General features: G+C 43.7%; 1 protein-coding gene across 2 annotated transcripts in view; it reads left to right on the top strand.

Annotated features, from left to right (window-relative positions):
- Mrtfa (myocardin related transcription factor A) overlaps positions 1 to 18,777 on the top strand; it is a 94,463-nt gene that overhangs the window by 50,808 nt on the left and 24,878 nt on the right. For both annotated transcript variants that reach the window (XM_042697905.1, XM_042697904.1), the window contains exon 2: positions 3,442 to 3,507. In XM_042697905.1, coding sequence (XP_042553839.1) covers positions 3,442 to 3,507 — 66 coding nt within the window. The remainder of the gene's footprint in view (positions 1 to 3,441; positions 3,508 to 18,777) is intronic.

Raw genomic sequence — 18,777 nt, 5'->3', positions numbered from 1 at the left:
ATCAGTCATATAGCACAGAGCCAGATATATAATAACATACTCAATGACTCCTGTTATTATTTGTTTATTATCATTGTTGCTGACCTAAGGCTATAATTATTGTGAAATTAAGTTCTTGGATTAAATATGTTTTGTTGAGCCTGTTGCTGGTGGATCATGACTATAATCATAGTTACTTAAGAGAGCTGAGATCTTAGGATCGTGATTCAAAGCCATACAGGGCAGGAAGTGTATGAATTCTCTTATCTCCAGTTAACCAGCCAAAAAGCTAGAAATAGAGCTGTGGCTCAAGTGGTAGAATGCTAGCCTTGAGCAAAAAACCTTAGGGACTGTGCCCAGGTCTTGAGTTCAACCCCCAGGAACAGTGCACGGTGAACGTATGTGTATTGCCTACAAACACACACCCAGAGACAGACAGACACATACACACATTGTTTTATTGAGTTGATCCCATGAACTCCTTTGATCCTGGTCTGAACCTTCCATTTTCTCAATCCCTTTGCCCCATCAGAGAATGAACCTAAGTAGACACGCTTTGGGTCTGTTGGCTTAGCAGAACCGCTTTGGGTCTGTTGGCTTAGCAGAACCGGCTTCCAGAAAACCCTGGAGACACATGGCGAGGAGCTCAGGTCCTGGAATCAGAATGTTTGGGCTCAAATCCTGTTCTACCTCTTATTAGTGAGATAACCTTAGGGGAATTACATAATCTTCTCTGGGATAAACAATACTTGTCCAGTAGGGATGTTATAAAGATTATGTGATTCAAAACACTAAAGAATAGGACTTGAGGTAGTTCGGTGATAAGGCTCTTACCTTTGTGCCTTAGGATTGATCCCCAGCACAACAAAACTAAACACCCAAATCACAAGTACATAGATAGTGTGTCTATATAGCAGACTGTTCTTTTCATCTATTTAATTCTTCAAGATTTTGCTTTAAACACAGATTTGTGAAACAATATCCTCTTGGTTAGGTTTCTCACACTGTGTATATCATTTTGAAATCCAGTTCAGTTCAGGAAACAATGATTAGCTTGGTGCAGTGGCCCAAGCCTATAAACTGAGAAGCAGAGATCTAGAGATTGCAGTTCAAGGCCAGCAGGCAGGGAAGTAGAGGAGACTCCATGAGACTCCATCTCAACCAATGGCTGGGCTGGACTCAGTAGTTCCACCTGTCATATACTACAACTATGCTGTGTGACACAGACAGGGAGCACAAGTAGGAGGATCACAGCTCAGGCCAGTCTGGGTATTAAGCAAGAACCTCACCTGGGTATAAAGCAAGACCCTACCTCAAAAATAACCAGTGCTAAAAGTGGCTGAACGTGGGTTGGGAAGGTGGCTTAGTGGTAGAGTGCTTGCATGGATGAGGCCCTGGGTTCGATTCCTCAGCACCACATAAGCAGAAAAAAGCCGGAAGAAGTGCTGTGGTTCAAGTGGTAGAATGCTAGTCTTGAGCTGAAGAGCTAAGGGATAGTGCCCAGGCCCAGAGTTCAGGTCCCATGACTGACTGAAAAAAATAAAGTGGCTGAAGGTATGCCTTAATAGTAGAGTGCCTACTTGTGTATGAAGTTTGAGGGGGTGGTGCACAAATTTTAATAAGATACATTCTTGCTGGATGTGGTGGCTCATGCCTCTAATCCTTGCTACTTGGGAGGCAGAGAACTGGATGATTGTTTTAAGGGCAACCCAGGTAAAAAATTAGCAACATCTTACCAAATAAGAGGTGTGGGGGGTACATGCCTGTGGTTCCAGGCACATGAGAGGACATAAGGAGGAAGATCACCACCTGATGCTGGCTCAGGTAATAACATAATTCCTATTTGAAAATAATCTAAAGCAAAAAGTTTTGGGACATGACTCAAATGGTAGAAGAGTACCTCTCTAGCAATCATGGGGCCCTGAGTTCAAGCCCCAATAACACCAAAAAGAAAAAATATATTCCTACCCTCAATGAGTTTATAAACTACTAGGGAAGGTATTTTTAGCGAGTAACAACTATATAAGACAAAACATTATTGTACTTTTTATAACAGGTAACAAAGGCAGCTCACAGGAGGCCTATAGTAGTTCTGAATGTGGGGAGTGAATTGGAAGTTTAGAGGAGAGGCTGGGCATTTTCAGGTGAAGTACATAAAGGAAGTAGAAAAAGTTATAATACTTGAGGAAGAGAAACTGAACAGACTTGATTGGTATGCCTGTAGCACAGACGCTTCCTAGGTGAGAATGAGCCAGTGAGCTAATGCAGCTAATGCTGCAGCTGGGTAAAGCACGGAGAGGTAAGATAGGAGGCATGTGAGAACGAGAATGCAGAAGAGTTAAAGTTGGCTTAAGCATTGAGCATCAACACTGGGAGGATAATGATACTAAGAGATAAGATGTTTGGGACTCAGAGTAGGTTTTCAGAAGAAAAGACAAGTCCTACTTTGGACCTACTGAGTTTGAGATGAAGGTAAAAACCTGGTCATTCTTCTCCCATTCTGGGATGCCTTGCTAAAAACTATTGTGTATAAAAAGCCAGTACTGGAACCCTGATTCTCAGCAGATGCAAGTTTCCTCACACAGTACTTTTAGAACCCTATAGCTGAAGAACCTATCCTTCAGGGGCCTTCCCTTGGCCTGTGGGATCCTTCTATACTCTGCCTAGACCTGTTCTTACTTAGTCGGAACTTTGGCTACACCATTGTCATTCTGCATAGCATGAAGTTGTCACACCCTTTAGGAGCCATTGATTTTAATTGACTTTTAACTTAATAAAAATCCCTGTTTCATTAAGTAGTATTGCCAGAGTAGAAATGAAAGAAACACTCCTCAGTCTACTAGCCCGGATGTCAATTGACTCATCTAGCTTTGTTGTCTCACCTCAACAGAGAAAGGCCCCGAGTGAAGAGGAAGAGAAAGAAGAGAGTGACAGTAACGGCAGAATTTCTCATAGTGTAGAGAAATGTACTGCACAGTGAAAATAGCAATAATTTTTAGAGAAAAATGGTATAGATAACCAGTACTTCCTGGTCTTTGTGAATAAGTACATCATTTACCATACTTGTGGTGTAAACATATACAGAGAAAGTGTACAGCATCTGGAAAAAGCTCCTTTTGCATGGTGCTCCTCATATTTTCTTCAAGTTTAGAACTGATGTTTTTCAGCTTTAGGAGAAAGACTGAGTGCTATAGGTTTTGAGCAAGAGGCAAGACTCTGGTAGTTTGTGGATTGTTATCGCCCTGCAGGACCCTTCGCAACTTCCTCTTGCCGCCCACAGCAGAACACGGAAACCCTGCTGTATCAAGCAACTTCTGCAATTACACACAGTTGCAGTTCAAGGGATCTTTCATTCGTGCTACACCCTCTGTTTTCAGACATTGTCTACATTTGAAAATGTGTCTTTTGAGGAGAAATACTCAGCTGACTTCTCTTCTCTTCTCTCATTCTGCTGCCCCGCAGTGCTCCAGTTAAAGCTCCAGCAGCGCCGGACCCGGGAAGAACTAGTGAGCCAGGGGATCATGCCACGTAAGTGCCCTTTCTCTCCACATTTCTCAGAGTTGCTTTTAGGACATGGCTGTGTGGACCTGGTATGGCACAGGAAGCAGCGAACAAAACGAGGCCACCAGGTATTATTTACCTTCTTCTGTCTCACGCTTTCTCCAGTTCAGGAATTCTTAGTAAAAAGATAAGTGACCTAATCAATCAAGATTTGTAAATCAGACAGCATTAAACTTAAAGAGTGTCAGCTTTTGAATTGCACCTTTCAGAGGGCTTCTGGTGCCTTGTTGCACTTCCCTTTAAGCAGACTTTGCACTGAGGTATTGTAAGGAAGAGCCCACTTGTGTACGCTCTGCCTTGGGGTTCAGCTTGCTTGGCTGAGAAGCCTCTACTCCATCTGTCTGAATGATGTTTTCTGCCTGCAGAAATTGGCTTTAAAGTGAGGTCCTCAGATACGCAAGGCTGGCATGGATGTGAGCCACCTGAGTGTGCACCCATGAGGGCTCAGGGGTACAGAATTACATCCTTTGGGAGAGAAATGAAACCAAATCTGGGAAATTAGTGGAGCTGAAAGCTAGAGCCAGCAAGATTTTACTCTTTCTTTTTTTTGATCCGGTTGTGGGGTCTGAACTCTGGCCTGGGCGCTGTCCTTCAGCTCAAGGCTAGTGCTCTACCACTTGAGCCACAGCGCCACTTCCGGCTTTTTTCTTACGTGATGCTGAGGAACCAAACCCAGGGCCTCATGCATGCAAGGCAAGCGCTCTACCACTGAGCCACCTTCCCAGCCCCAAGATTTTACTCTTTCTGACATTTTTTTGAAGTCATCAGTGGAGAGCAGGCTTCCCTCTTGTTTGTGTGTCATCACCACTTGGACACACCCTAGTGGAGTAAAAGAAATGCCAGGAGGCAGTGTGTGGCTTCATCTGAGAAGTGATGTTTCCCATCTGTACTCAGTTTTTGCATACCTAGCACCTAATGCTCATTCACACACTAAAAACAAAAACCAAAACAACAACCAAAACACATCTATTCCTGCTCTCAGATTTATATTTAAAAGGGCAAGACTGATTATGAGAAAAAGAGGCAAATGAATAAAGCAGATAATTTTAGGGCCTGGTGAACATTGTGATATATTGAAATTGACAGGACAGATTTTTTGGGGGGGTGTGAGGCTTGAACTCAGGGGGCTTGGGCACTGTCCTTGAGCCTCCAAGTGCTCAAGGTTAGTGCTCTACCACTTGAGCCATAGCTCTACTTCTGGTTTTTTGAGTGGTTAATTGGAGATAAAAGTCTGTGCCTGGGCAGGCTTTGGAACTGTGATCCTCAGATCTCAGCCTCTTCAGTAGCTAGGATTATAGATATGAGCCACTGGTGCCTGGCATGACAGATGTTAGTAACAGGTTTAAGATAGATAAGAACCTGGGCATACTGGTGCATTCCTGTAATCCTAGCACTTGGGGAGATCATAAGTTTGAGACCAGCTTGCACTATATGGCAAGGCCTCATCTCAAAAAAAATAAGACACAACAAAATGAAAAGAGGTGGCTAAAGAAAGCCTCCCTGGTGAGAAAATGTCATAGCTGAGACTTAAAGGGGTGAATTGGAGTCTGCCATTTAAGTGTCAGGAAAAGGGGGTTGGCAACCTAGCTCAGTTGGTAGAGCACTAGTCAGTGAGTGAAAGCATCAGGCACTGAGTTTGAGTCCCAGTCTTGGATTAAAAAAAAAGCAGGAAGAGATGCTCCAACAGAAAGAAACAAGGGGCTGGGAAGTTGGCTCAGTGGTAGAGTGCTTTTCTTGCATGCATGAGGCCCTGGGTTTGATTCCTCAGTACCACATAAGCAGAAAAGGCGGGAAGTAGTGCTTGGTTCAAGTGGTAGAGCACTAGCCTTGAGCTGAAGAGCTGAGGGACAGCGCCCAGGCCCAGAGTTCAGGCCCCACGATCGACCAAAAAAAAAAAAAAAGAAGGAGAAACAAGTTAAAGGGCCTGCCTGGTACAATATGAGCTTGATATGTTTGCAGAACATCAAGTCAGTGGGCTGGGGCATGGTGAGCAAGGGAAAGGGGCAAGTGGAAGATAGTTAAGAGGCTCAGCCTGGGCTGAGCCACCATTCCCTGACTCCTATCATAATCTTCAGGACTCCTGCACCCCAATACCCTGATGTCTTTGCTTACTTTACTCTTTACCTCCACTGCATTATCTTTCAAAGAAATGTGAGCACTGCTGGGACAAACTGTAAAAGATTGACCAATTGCTATTGAGATTTAGAGATCTAGAAATCTGAAAAAGTGAAGTCTAGATTGAAGAACCCACTGACATCCCTATTCTGTTGGCCTGAGGAGTTTCTAAAAAGAAACTGTACATATCTTTTTGAAAAGCAAGCTGTAGGGCTAGGAAGGTAAAACAAGGGTCTGGGAAGGTGGCTCAGTGGTAGAGTGCTTGCCTTGCTTGCATAGGCCCTGGTTTGATTCCTCAGCACCACATAAGCAGAAAAAGCTGGAAGTGGTGCTGTGGCTTAAGTGGTAGAGCGCTAGCCTTGAGCTGAAGAGCTGAGGGACAGCGCCCAGGCCCAGCGTTCAGGCCTCACGACCGAAAAAAAAGAAAAAAGCAAAGAAAGCTGTACATTTGAACAGCTTAGGAGGAAGGGCTCCTGCCAAAGGTCGCCATGGGTCGATTTTGTCTCATTATTCCCTTTCCCTTCCCCATCTCACTTCCTCCCTTCCTCCTCTGTCCCACCTGAGGATTGAACCAAACACATGCTCTGCCACTGAGCTGCAGCCCCCACCTACTGTTCAGCTTACAGAGATTTAAGGTGACAAAATTGTAAGTTTAAATTTTTTTTTAGGGGCTGGGAAGGTGGCTCAGTGGTAGAGCACTTGCCTTGCATGCTCAAGGCCCTGGGTTCGATTCCTCAGCACTGCATAAGCAAAAAGAAAAAAGCCGGAAGTGGCACTGTGACTCAAGTGGTAGAGTGCTAGCCTTGAGCTGAAGAGCTGAGGGACAGCGCCCAGGCCCAGAGATCAGGCCCCACTACTGGACCCAAAAATAAATAAATAAATTTTTTTAAAGGTCACTTTTTTTTGTTTTTAAATGGAAAGTTATATGGTCAGGCACATTATATCTCATGGGCACCTAACAGATAAGTGCCTTTGTGTGAGAACCAGGCTGAGGGCAGATCTTGGTGTCTCTGGGCCTTGATTGGTTTCCCACTTGCTGGAAGTCCATTTGGGAGCTGCTGAAGTTCTGTGTGGTCATCTCTGAACTGTAGCTCCTGTGAACCAAAGAAGCTTTTTGAGGAACTGACCACTACCGCTTTTCAGGTAGAGCTTAGACAAAAAGCCCTCTCCACTCCTCTGCTCACTAGTGAAGTAGAGGAGATTATAAAATCATGTTAATTTTTAGTTTTTAACTTTTGGGGGGTATTGAATTTAGGGCCTTGAGCTACCATTTGAACCATGCCTCCAGCCCATAAATTCACTTCTTATTGCTACTTATTAGTTTTACCTAAAGAGTTCAAATCTTACAGTCACATGGCCAAGGGAAGCCCTGATACATATCTGATATGCCTGTGATTTAAAATTCTTCAAGCTACTAGAATATGATTTGTAGGACACAAGTGATTCGTATTCTGCATCTAAACAGATGACTTAGGCATACTTAGAAAAGACAGATTTTTTTTTTTAAATTGTTGCTTTGTGACAGTCTTGCTGTGAGGCCCAGGCTGGACTTGACTTTTACTTCTGTTGCCTCAGCCTTCTGTGTGCACCACACACCTGGATAATTCTTTTTTTTTTTTTTTTGAAGATTGATTTTGGTTTTACCAAGGAGTATGTACTGAAATGACAGCAAAGTGATCTCTGAAACCTTAGACAGGGCTATAGTATGAAAGCTAGATAGAAACGTGGCTGGCATATATGTTAAAGAGAATCCTGGAGATACCTCTGTCCTTTGACATACATACCAAAAGTACCCGAGGTAATCAACTGATTTAAAAAAAGTTTACTGGTGATTGAAGGTATAAACCCAAATGGACAGCTCTTGCCCAGCAAGTATGAGACCTTAAATTCATACTTCAAAAGAAAAACAAACAAAAACCTCAAGACAAAAAAACACCCACAAAAAATAGATACTAAATAGATACTGTTCTCAGTGGTAGAGCACTTCTCTAGCATGTACAAGGTTTGAGGTTCAGTCTCCAGCATTGCAAAAAAAAAAAGATTTTGTTTTGACTCAGTTTTTGCTTATTTTTCTATTTTTATGAACTTAAAATATCTTTAAATAGTTTTATTTTATTGGCTGTGTGGCTTAGGTACCATCCCTGAGCTCTTTTTTTTTTTTTTTCCCCTTAAGGCTAGTTAGTGCTCTACCACTTTGAGCCACAGCTCCACTTCCAGTTTTTTGATGGTTAATTAGAGATAAGAATCTCACAGACTTCCCTGTTCTGGCTGATGTCAACTGATTCTCAAAAGGAGATTTCATATATCAGTTTATGTGCCCTTCATCTTCTCCCTGCACCCAGCTATCCTGATCCCATCCATGTTCTCCGTGTTTGAGCCTCAGTCAGTCTGCGAATGGTTGGCCCCATGATAGTTGGGGCTGTGCAGTACATTACTTCCTGATGAATACATAGTGGACCAAAGCTGCTCACTTTGTGGTGGCTGGGAAATGAAAGAGCAGAAGAGGATTGGGCTGAGGTTCCACCACCCCTTCAAGGGCCTGTCTCCTGCTAACCTCCTGAAGGATCCACCACTTCTGAATACCTCCACAGGCTAGGGACCAAATGCTCTAACATAGGCTTTTGAGAGACAATATTCCAAACCACAGCAATCAAATGTAACTTATTCAGCCATTTTATTTTATTTGTATTTTTGTTGGTTACTCATACTCGCTGAACTTGCTTGGCCATTGGTGGCATTCTGTATCACTTGAGCCATGCCTTTAGTCTGGCATTTTGCTGATTAATTGGAGATAGAGTCTGGAGAACTTTTTCTGCTTGGGCTGGCTTTAAACAACAATCCTCTAGGTCTCAGCCTCCTAACTAGTTAGGATTACTGGTATGAGCTTCAAGTGCCCAGCTGGCCCTTCATATCTTTTTTTTTTTTTTTTGCCAGTCCTGGGGCTTGAACTCAGGCCCTGAGTACTGTCTATGAGCTTCTTCTTCTTCTTTTTTTTTTTTTTTCCTCAAGGCTAGCACTTAACAATTTGAGCCACAGCTCCAAGTCCAACCTTTTCTGTTTATGTGGTACTGAGGAATCGAACCTAGAGCTTCATGCATGCTAAGGCAAGCACCCTACCACTAAGCCACATTCCCAGCCCTCCATATTTTTAATCTTTGGAATTCACTTTATTGACATCCAGACCGTATGAGACCATGTGTCTACCTAACCTCTCTCAGACTGAGCTTCTCCCACTATTAGATTAAGAGTGGGAGACTCTAAAGCAGCTTGTCCCATAGAGAAGGAAAAGATTGAGCTGGCCTCAGTTCTCCATTCTCTATTCCTGTGTTAATTCTTAGTAGATGACTCCCTTGCTGGTTTGGGTAGAGATGATAGCCCAGGTGCCAAAACAAGGGGTGGTAGCAAGCCTGCAAAACGGTGTGTACACAGTATGCTTCAGGACTCTTCATTTGAATCCTTGCTTGCCCAAAATGTGTGGTCCCCTTTCCACATCTCACCACCCAAGATGTGTCTTTGATTCACATAAACTTAGTCCTGTTTCTCATTGTCACAGTGAGTCTCTAGGGCTGTTGACACATACTTTGGTTAATGGCGTTTGTTGCAGAATATTTTGGTTATTTTAGTATGTCAGTTCAGAACAGAAGGGCAAGAAATGGAAGTCAGACCCAGGGAGCTCTCAGCGGCTACCTTCTCACATATGCTGTGTTTGCAGAAGGAGAATGGGCATGGGGCTGGGGGAGGGGGGGGATGGTAGTGACAGCAGTAGCAGTGCATTAAGTTTAATCCAGCTTCTAGCAGATGGCTGGGTACTTTCACTTTATCTCCTGCAAGTACCTAGTGCAGTAGTAGCGTAACTGCCATTTGTGGGCGGGGAGCGGAACCTCAGATGAGTCACATGACTTGCCCTAGGCCACACTACCACGATGAGGTCCTGAAGGGGTCACAGTTTATGATGGCACTTAGCCACATGGGAATTTTTGATGATAGCCTACCGTGCTTTCACCAGAATTCCAACTGAAAATTCTTGAAAGCTGAAAACAATGTCATTAACAGGACCCCTAGTTGGTAAGAGGAAGTAGGGGTGAGAGTGACCCCATTTTTCTTAGCTCCCCCTAGTGCTAATACCTGCCACTTGTGAGGCTTGAAGGCCACTACTATCTTTCTACCTTGGTCATAATAACTCTGGATTAAATATAAGAGATTTTTAGGGGCTGGGAAGGTGGCTCAATGGTAGAGCACATGCCTTGCATGCCAGAGGCTCTGGGTTCCATTTCTCAGCACCGCATAAGCAAAAAGAAAAAAGCCGGAAGTGGCTCTGTGGCTCAAGTGGTAGAGCGCTAGCCTTGAGCTGAAGAGCTGAGGAACAGCGCCCAGGCCCAGAGTTCAGGCCCCATGACCGGACCCAAAAAAAAAAAAAAAAAAAGAGATTTTTAAGGTGTCAGTGGCTCATGCCTGTAATCCTAGCTACTCAGGAGACTAAGAGATTTTTAATTTCTTCTTTGCCGTGGAAAATTTTGAAAAATTTTGCACATATTCTCACTAGACAGTTGCCCTAACAAACACCTGAAGTCTAGCGTGTGATTCCCAGCCTTTAGAGCTGCCATGAAACTTGTTCTCTGTGGTAGGTTTAGTTCCTTCTCTGACTAGATTTAGAATCCTGAGAGAAATTATCTGCATAATGTCAGTATCAACCCATACGCACCAGTGATGTACAAAATGCTGCCTTTGCACAAAAAGTGCCTTTGCACTTGATAGGTGCAGAGACAGAGGACTGCGTTTTTGTAGCCATCTTTCTTGGGCATGATGATCACAACCTGATCCAAACAGCTGGTATGGAGCCAGCCAAAGCAGGTCCAAGCAAGGAAGCGAGGAAAAGAATAAGCCAGATTTTTTTAAAAAAAATTAATTTTCAGTGCTTTAGATTGAACCTAGGGCCTCACAGATGTAGGGTGTACCATTGATCTACATCCCCAGTCTTCTGATTTTTTTGACTTGTAAGAATGAATTTATTACAACAATCATGAAAGGAGCTTAGGAAATTATAACTCTTTACCCATATAGGTGGCAGACTTGAAATCTTTTTTTTTTTAGGGTCCGGTTGTGGGGCCTGAACTCTGGGCCTGGATGCTGTCCCTCAGCTCTTCAGCTCAAGGCTAGTGATCTACCACTTGAGCCACAGCGCCACTTCTGGCTTTTTTCTTTTTGCTTATGTGGTACTGAGGAATCGAACCCAGGGCCTCAGGCATGCAAGGCAAGCGCTCTACCACTGAGCCACCTTCCCAGCCCCAGACTTGAAATCTTAAACCCAGATGTTGAAAAGATTTAGCAAGTTCTCCTCCCCCTCCTCCCTGCACCCCCCCTCCCCCACCCAGTCCTGGGGCTTGAACCGTGGATCTGGATGCTGTCCCTGAGCTCATTTTGCTCAAGGCTAACACTTGAGCCACAGCATTACTACCTATTTTTTCTGTGATTAATTAGAGATACGGATCACACAGACTTTCCTACCTTGGGCTGGCTTCAAACTACAATTCTCAGACCTCAGCCTTCTGAGTAACTAGAATTACAGGTGTGAGCCAATGGCACCTGGAAAAATGTAACTTTAAGACAGATGAAGTTGCTATATGTAAAATGTTTGGGGATATACATTTACACCCAGCATGTGCACACTCATACATGCACACATGTACATATGTCTCCAATGCTGGGAGATGTCTGTCTTGCCTTGCACTTATGTGGTCTTATGTAGTGTCTGACAAAATTAATGGAAGTGCCATTAGGAGTCAGACAGAGTAATCTGACTCCTCTGCTTTGGCCAAGCAACGAGGCAAAGAATTCATCTAAATTTGGATGGTTTTATTTTGTTGTTGTTGTTGGTCATGGGGCCTGAACTCTGGGCCTGGATGCTGTCCCTGAGTTCTTCACCTCAAGGCTAGCACTCTACCACTTGAGCCACAGCACCACTTCTGGCTTTTTCTGGCATTCTTTTCCTGCTGGGCTGACCCCTACAAGAGAGGCTGTGGCTTAAGTGGTAAAGCCCAGTACTGCTGCACATGTGTCTGTGCATGTATATGTACACACATACACATATCCCAAGAGAGGGAGGATGGGAAAAGGAATAGAATATGTGCCCTTGACATTTCCTAAAATGAAATCGGAAGTCCTCCTTTCTATCCCATTGTGGGTTTAGAGCAAGTGACAATGCATTTATTTCCAAAAGACTAGACAGGAAAAATGGATCAAATGTGAAGGATCAGATTAAAATTGCTATTGTTCCATTTTTTGTTTTTGTAGCTACCACACAGGAGTGGGGAGATACTAGCTGAACAAGGTCTCTTCTATATCCCTATCCCCACCAGCCCTGTGTACTAGGTTGCTATATTAGCTTAGAATTGTTAAGTGCATTTTCAGTTTGACACATTTTCAAGTTAGAGATGTGCTCACCGGGATGTAGCTGCTTGTAAACCAAGGGCATCTTATCTATGCACACTCTCTCACTAGGACACTGCTTAATAGGGTAACTCAGAGTCAACTCAAACTCTGAACATAGTCTCTTTTACCTACATCAAGCTTATCTCCCCTGTATTCCTAGTCTGAGATTGTCAGTGCCACATCATCCAGTCACTCCAGTTTCTCCTAAATGGCCTCTTAATCATTTTGTAAAATGATTCTCACTATTTTGTAGTTTTAGTTATAAAATCAGTAGTAGCTCAGGAAAGGATATGACAGGGTCATTTATGAAAAAAGGTAGGGTTATTGTTCTAGATTGTGACTAAAGAACCAGCAACTAAATGTAGATTCTTGATTAAATCTTGGTTTTGGGGGAAAATCCAGCTATAAAAGATGTTTCAGGGATCATTTGGGGAATTTCAAGCTAGGTATTATTGAATTAATGCTAACTTTCTTAGCAACGATTGAAGTGTTCTAATTATGTAAGAATTCCTATTCTTAGGAAATGCACAGTGAAGGAATAAAAGCAAAGTGTCTGCAACTTAATTTCAAATGATTCCATAAATGAAAAACATTAAGTGTGTGTGTCTATAAGAGGAGGGTTGACCAAGCAAGATGAGAAAATATGGCTAAAAGATAACTGGAAAATCTAGGTCACAGGCTTAAGGCTCTCTGTTATTTATACTTTCAGTGTATTTTCTAGGTTTAAAAAATTCCAAATGAAGGACTGGAAGGTGGCTCAGTGGTAGAGTGCTTGCCTTGCATGCCTGAGGCCCTGGGTTTGATTCCTCAGCACCACATAAGCAAAAAAGAAAAAAAAATCCAAATGAAGAAAGGGGAAGGGGGTATGTGGTGCAGATAGGATGATGTGAATATGTGGTAATTGACAGATCCATTTCTGCTCCTTTTAGTTTTTTATGTAAAAGATAAGTTAGAAACAACTCTTCCTCTCCTGTGTATACAGTTCTAATTATGTCACTAACTTGGTTGAAGTGGTCTCTAACAGCTTTTGGAAAATATTAAGCTTCGTCCTTCTGGGCTCCAGAGGCTCTGATGAGAAATATAACATCATTCAGCTGTTTTGTTTGTATTAAGCTTTCTTTATTTTTATTTATTTATTTTTTTGTTTTTGGCTAGTCCTGGGACTAAACACTGTACCTGAGCTTCTTTATTCAAGGCTAGCACTCTACCACTTGAGCCATAGCACCACTTCCAGCTTTTTTGAGTAGTTTATTGGAGATAAGAGTCTTACGGACTTTCTTGCCTGGGCTGGCTTTGAACCTCCATCTTCATATCTCAGCCTCCTGATTAGCTAGAATTGCAATCATGAGCCATCAGTGCTTGTCATTAGCTTTTAAAAGTGTAATTGGCATGAATTTCTTTGGGTTTATCTACTTGAGGGTTTACTAAGCTTGTTGGATTTGTAGATTATGTCCCTTGCCAAATTTGTCATTATTTCTTGAATTATTTTTCTGTTTCACCCTTTTTTCCCTCTCCTTCAGAATATAGTTTGTACAATATTTTGCTTGCTCGGCTGGCACTCTATTACTTGAACCACATCTCTAGCCCAGCTTTTTGCTGGTTAATTCAAGATGGTGTCCTGTGGACTTTTCAGACTAGGCTGTCTTCAAACCTTCAATCTCTGAATCTCAGCCTCTTGAAGAACTAAGATTACAGTATAACTACTGGTACTTGGCTACAATGATAGTTTTCTTTTTTTTAAGTACCATAGTTGTTGAGTCTCTGGTTTGTTTGTTTTTTCCTCTCTCCTTTAGAGTCTGTTCTCTTTGTTTTTCAGGTGGGATAATTTCTGTTTCAAAATGTTCAATTATTCCTCTTTACTTTTTTTGTTGTTGTTATTTTTTGTACTGTGGGGGCCTCACAATTGCTAGGCAAGCACTCTGCCACTTGAGCCATGCCCCAGCCTTTTTTGCTTTGGGTTATTTTTCAGATCCTGTCTTGAACTTTCACCTCAGACTTTGATCCTCCTTTCTTCTCCAACTGAATAGCTGGGATTATAAGCATGCGGCACCATATCTGGCCCTGTATCTTTTTTTTTCCCCCCTCTGATTCTCTTTCTTTGCTGAAGCTTCCTATTTTTATTTGTTTTATTTATTTCTATTTTAAGGATGTTCATAATTGTTCATTGAAACACTTTTTTAAAAAATCATGGCTGCTTTCTAATTCTAGCACCTGTCATGTTGGAGTTTTTAATATCTCCATTGTTGAGCAGTATGAGATTTTCTGATTCTTGGTGTGTTGAAGGGTGTGTTTATGCACACGCATGCATGTTTGCACTTCTGGGGTTTGAACTCAGGGCCTGGGCACTGTCCATGAGCTTTTTTTTCCCTCAAGGCTAATAGAGCTGCAGTTCTACTTCTGACTTTTTGGTGGTTAATGGAGATAGGAATCTCACAGACTCTCCTGGTCTGGCTGTGAGCTGTGATCCTGAGATCTCAGCCTCCTCAGTAGCTAGGATGACAGGCATGACTACCAGCACCCAGCTATTTTGATCTTTTTTACCTTTATGTTTGTACTGTTGTCCTTCCTCCCTCTCAGATGATCTCCTTTCTGCCTGCAGAGCTTCTTTCTGTTTATGTGGGTTTTTCTCTTGCTTCAAAGGCTTCTTGGTCAGTTCACATGCTCTTCCCTGGTGCTGACACTTAGCTCTCCTGTTCTTGATGGCACCTTAAATGAGCATCAGTGGCATGTTTCCACCTGGCACCATAACTGTTTGCTCCCACAAATCATGAGCTTTCTTTGAGGGCTAGGGATTGTTTCCCACATGGTTTGGTATGTGTTTATTCCCTCCCTCCCCCTTCCCTTCTCTCTTGGCCCCCACTACTGCACTGGGCGTTTGCTCCCCACTTCCTTGGAAGAAAAAGAACCTTAAGCAATAGCCAGCTTGCCTGAAAGATGGGCTGCCTGGACTGTGGCACTCCAGAGCCCTCTGTTGTAGGTGCATAGTTTCCAGTTCTGGTGATGACAGAGCTTTGCGTGTACCATCCTACCCAGGGTGGGAACCGTCCCATGAGGACATGAGCTCAGCAGTTCCTTGCTGTCATCCATGACAGGGAGCATAGAGCACTCACTTGGCTGCAGGTGTAAGTAAATCTGGTGCTGGTGAGGGGAAAGCTGGTTTGAGCTCCAGAAATTGCTGAGCTAAGCCAGTTTTTTCAGGGTCATCCTGTCTACTCTTCAGTGTTAGGTGAGATCAAGGTGAGCCTGGTCCCAGGCTTGCAGACATCCCCAAGCTCAGCTCCATGTTCTCCTTCCAAAGATGCTTGCCAGAATGGTCTTAAAATAGAAATGGGTTTTCTCTTTTTACTTCTTTTCTCACAAATGTCCTCATATTAAAGGCAGCCTATGTGTCTGAAGAGGAAGAAAATGAGTGTTGGTATCTTCATTAGTGGTTCTAGCCACTGGGTGGGCCCATATTCTAGAACTGAAACTGAGTGAGATGGCCACTCCTCCTGCCCACTTCTCTCATTGACTTCTGCAGGGGCCTGGCCTTTTTCTTCACGGGAGCTGCACACTTCCTTCATCACACACAGTAGTACCAGAGCACCAGTGACTTTTTCTTCAGTGCTATTGGGGTTTGAACTCAGCACCTGGCACTTGATAGACAGCTTGAGACATACTCTCATCTCCTTTAGGTTATTTTCAGATAGTGCTTTGATTTTTGCCCAGGCTAGCTTGAGACTCTGTCCTCCTGTTTATGCTTTTTGTGGGGGGCTGTGGGGGAAGGATGAGCAAGAGACTGTCTGTAACAGTTCATAGGTTTGCATTGGCCTTTGGGGCTTTTCAGAGATCAGGAGTTCTGGGGAAATGAAAATTAGAATAAATAATACCCTGGACCTTCCCTCTCAAAGCTATTAAAGCGGCATGGAGGAGGAGATGGACCAAGGGAGCTGTGGCCCTCCTGGGTGGCTTCATTTGTCCATTAACTTTGAGTCTTTTTGCTTTTTCCACAACTACCAGAGGCCTAAACTTCAAAGCCTATTTTCCACTTCACTCTGCTTCCTTCTCATCTTCGTAGCATGAAGGCTTCAGTGATTTGAGTCTCCATTTTACTTGCTCCCACATCACAAAAGCCCAAGTATTTCCTTGGGGTATCTTACACCTCCATCACCACGCTGCCCTCCACAGTGCGGCACTAGCAATGCCGTGTAGACACACACTGGAGCTGCCTTCCAACAGCAAATGCCTTTCCCCAGTGGGCATTTGCTGGCCTGTCTCCAGGCTCTTGAAATCACTGAACCTGCTGAACAGTAATAAAAATGGAGAAAGAAGACAAACACTATCATGCATGCTTGTAATTCTGGCTTTTCAGGAGGCAGAGGGTGAAGGGATTGTGGTTTGAGGCAAGCTGGGCAAAAAGTTCACAAGACCCCATGTCAACAGACAAAGCTGAAACTAGTGATATTCATCTGCTACCCCAGATGCAGAATGGGAAATATAAATAGGATCACAGTCCAGGCTGGTATAGGCAAAAAGCAAGACCTAATCTCAAAAACAAAGCAGAACCAAGTGTGATAACTCATACCTGTAATCCTAGCTACTTAGGAGGCTAAGATCTAGGAGGATCATGATTTTAGGCCAGCCTGGGCAAAAATTTCAAGATACCTCATCTCAATAATAGCTAGTTAGGTATGGTAGCATGCAGCTATCATCCCAGCTACTTCAGGAACTGAAAAAATAGGATGATTGCGGTTCAGGTCAGCCTAGTCAAAAAGTAAGAGCATGTCTCAAAAATAACCAGCGCAGAATGGGCTAGAGACATGACTCAAGTGGTAAAGTGCCTACCTAGCAAGCATAAAGCTGAGTTCAAACCCCAGTACTTCCAAAGAGGAGGCAAGGAGGAAAGAAATAGAACTACTTGGAATTTACACATTGAACAGAAGGTTCAGATGAAGAGAAGGCAGAAGTGGGCCTGGGTTGGATCTACCCTGGCTCTCAGTGATGCCTTGCGGCTAGCTTTTCCTCTGGGCCCATAAAAATGAATATAACCGCCCTCCCCCCCCCAACACACACATATGGAATAACTAGGGATATTGAGTGAGCCGGCATATTTGAAATATCTGGACCAGTACCTGCCCCGTAAGCTGACACGTTGAAAATTAGTCCCTTCCTTGCTATTATATGAAGGCTCCCGTAACTGCAGGACCAAATAAGAATTCATACTTTAGTAGCCATTCATTCACCTGGCTTCCTATTAATATACATTGCCCTTTGAACACAAAGATGATAGAGCCACTCCTGTCAAGATGCTCTGTGCTTGCAGGTTGTTTTTTCCACAAGTTAGTGGTGTGCTCTATGGGATAGTGTGTAGAATGCTCTGGCCTGTGGAAACTGAGCCAGTGACTCAGTGAATCACAGTGTCTGGTGACAGCACCACTTCACATCCTGAGCTCCTGCAAGTGCACTCACTCTCACTTGGTTCTCTTCTTGGAGGTGAGCAGAGTCCTGCTCTCTACAAGGAATGAGGTCCTGAAAGCACTCACACCCGTGTTGTTAGAGCCAGCACTAGTCTACAAATCCCTTGTATTGCTACTGGGGCTTTTGTGAAATTTTCAACCCAGATGAGTCATGACCTGTTGTCATGATAGGAGACTGAAAATACGTAATAAAAAGTATGTTAGGGGTTAGAGATTTAGCTTAGTAGAAAAGGATGTGCAAGGCCCTGAATTTGTTCCTCAGCCCTGTGGGGGCAAAGGGGGGGCGGTGAAGTATGTCAGAACTAGCTGGGCTGGGAACGTGGCTCGATGTTAGAGCACTTAACAAACTCTAGCTGCAGATAGTAGCAGACACATGTAATCGCAGCACACAGGCGGAGGGCTGGGGACCAGCCTGGGCTGCATAGCAAGACCTTGTCTCATTACTAGAAGGACAGTCAAGTTGATGATGAGTGCTTTGGAGAAAATGAGACAGAAGGGGAGCTGGGTGGGCCAGTGGACGTGAAGTTTTCTCCTTGTCTCATCATGTGCTGAGTTTTTAAGAGCCAAGGCAGTGCGTTCATTCCCACTGGCCTGTCACACCCATAACACCCACACCAGGTCCTGCTACATTGGGCTTTGGAACTGATTTTGGAATTGTGCCAGCTTTGCCCAAAAGAAACAGGTGCAAGCCTCCTCCATCCGCCTCTGGTAATGGGACGGCTCCCTGGGATGGGCGCGCTGATGGACTGGAGAGAGCCTGTGGCTTTTCTGAGACTGTTTGCTAAGTCTAGAGCGCCTCCTGCTGCTTAGGAATGGGAAGGAATCTGTGTGGAGTTCTTTTTAAATTCCCACTTTTCTCATAATAACTTAAAAAAAACACCTTAAACAAGTGGTGCTGGCACTTTGAAAGTTTCTTGTGAGACTGCTCTTGCTTAAGGCTAAGTGCCCTGGGGGAGGGAAGGGAGGAAGCAGAGAGGCTGGGCAGGATAGAGTCCTATCTGTGCTCTTGCTACTTTTAGCACCTCCCTATCCCTGCCTTCTACCACAGACAGCAGCCCAGAAGTTATCTTTTTGTGCAGTTTCACAGCTGTTCACAGATCCTGGGAAGCAGAAGTGACACTGACCATAGTCTTGTGCATTTCTCTCTTATTGCCACTGTTCCTTGCTTGAAGTGAGTCAGACCTTTCCCTCATCCTCAATGTTTTAAATCGTCATCGGTCACCTCATAACCAAGCTT

The sequence above is a fragment of the Dipodomys spectabilis genome, unplaced genomic scaffold (assembly GCF_019054845.1).
Source record: "Dipodomys spectabilis isolate Male_0828 unplaced genomic scaffold, ASM1905484v1 ptg000230l, whole genome shotgun sequence".
NCBI lineage: Eukaryota > Metazoa > Chordata > Mammalia > Rodentia > Heteromyidae > Dipodomys > Dipodomys spectabilis.
This window is presented reverse-complemented; position numbering and strand designations above follow the sequence as displayed.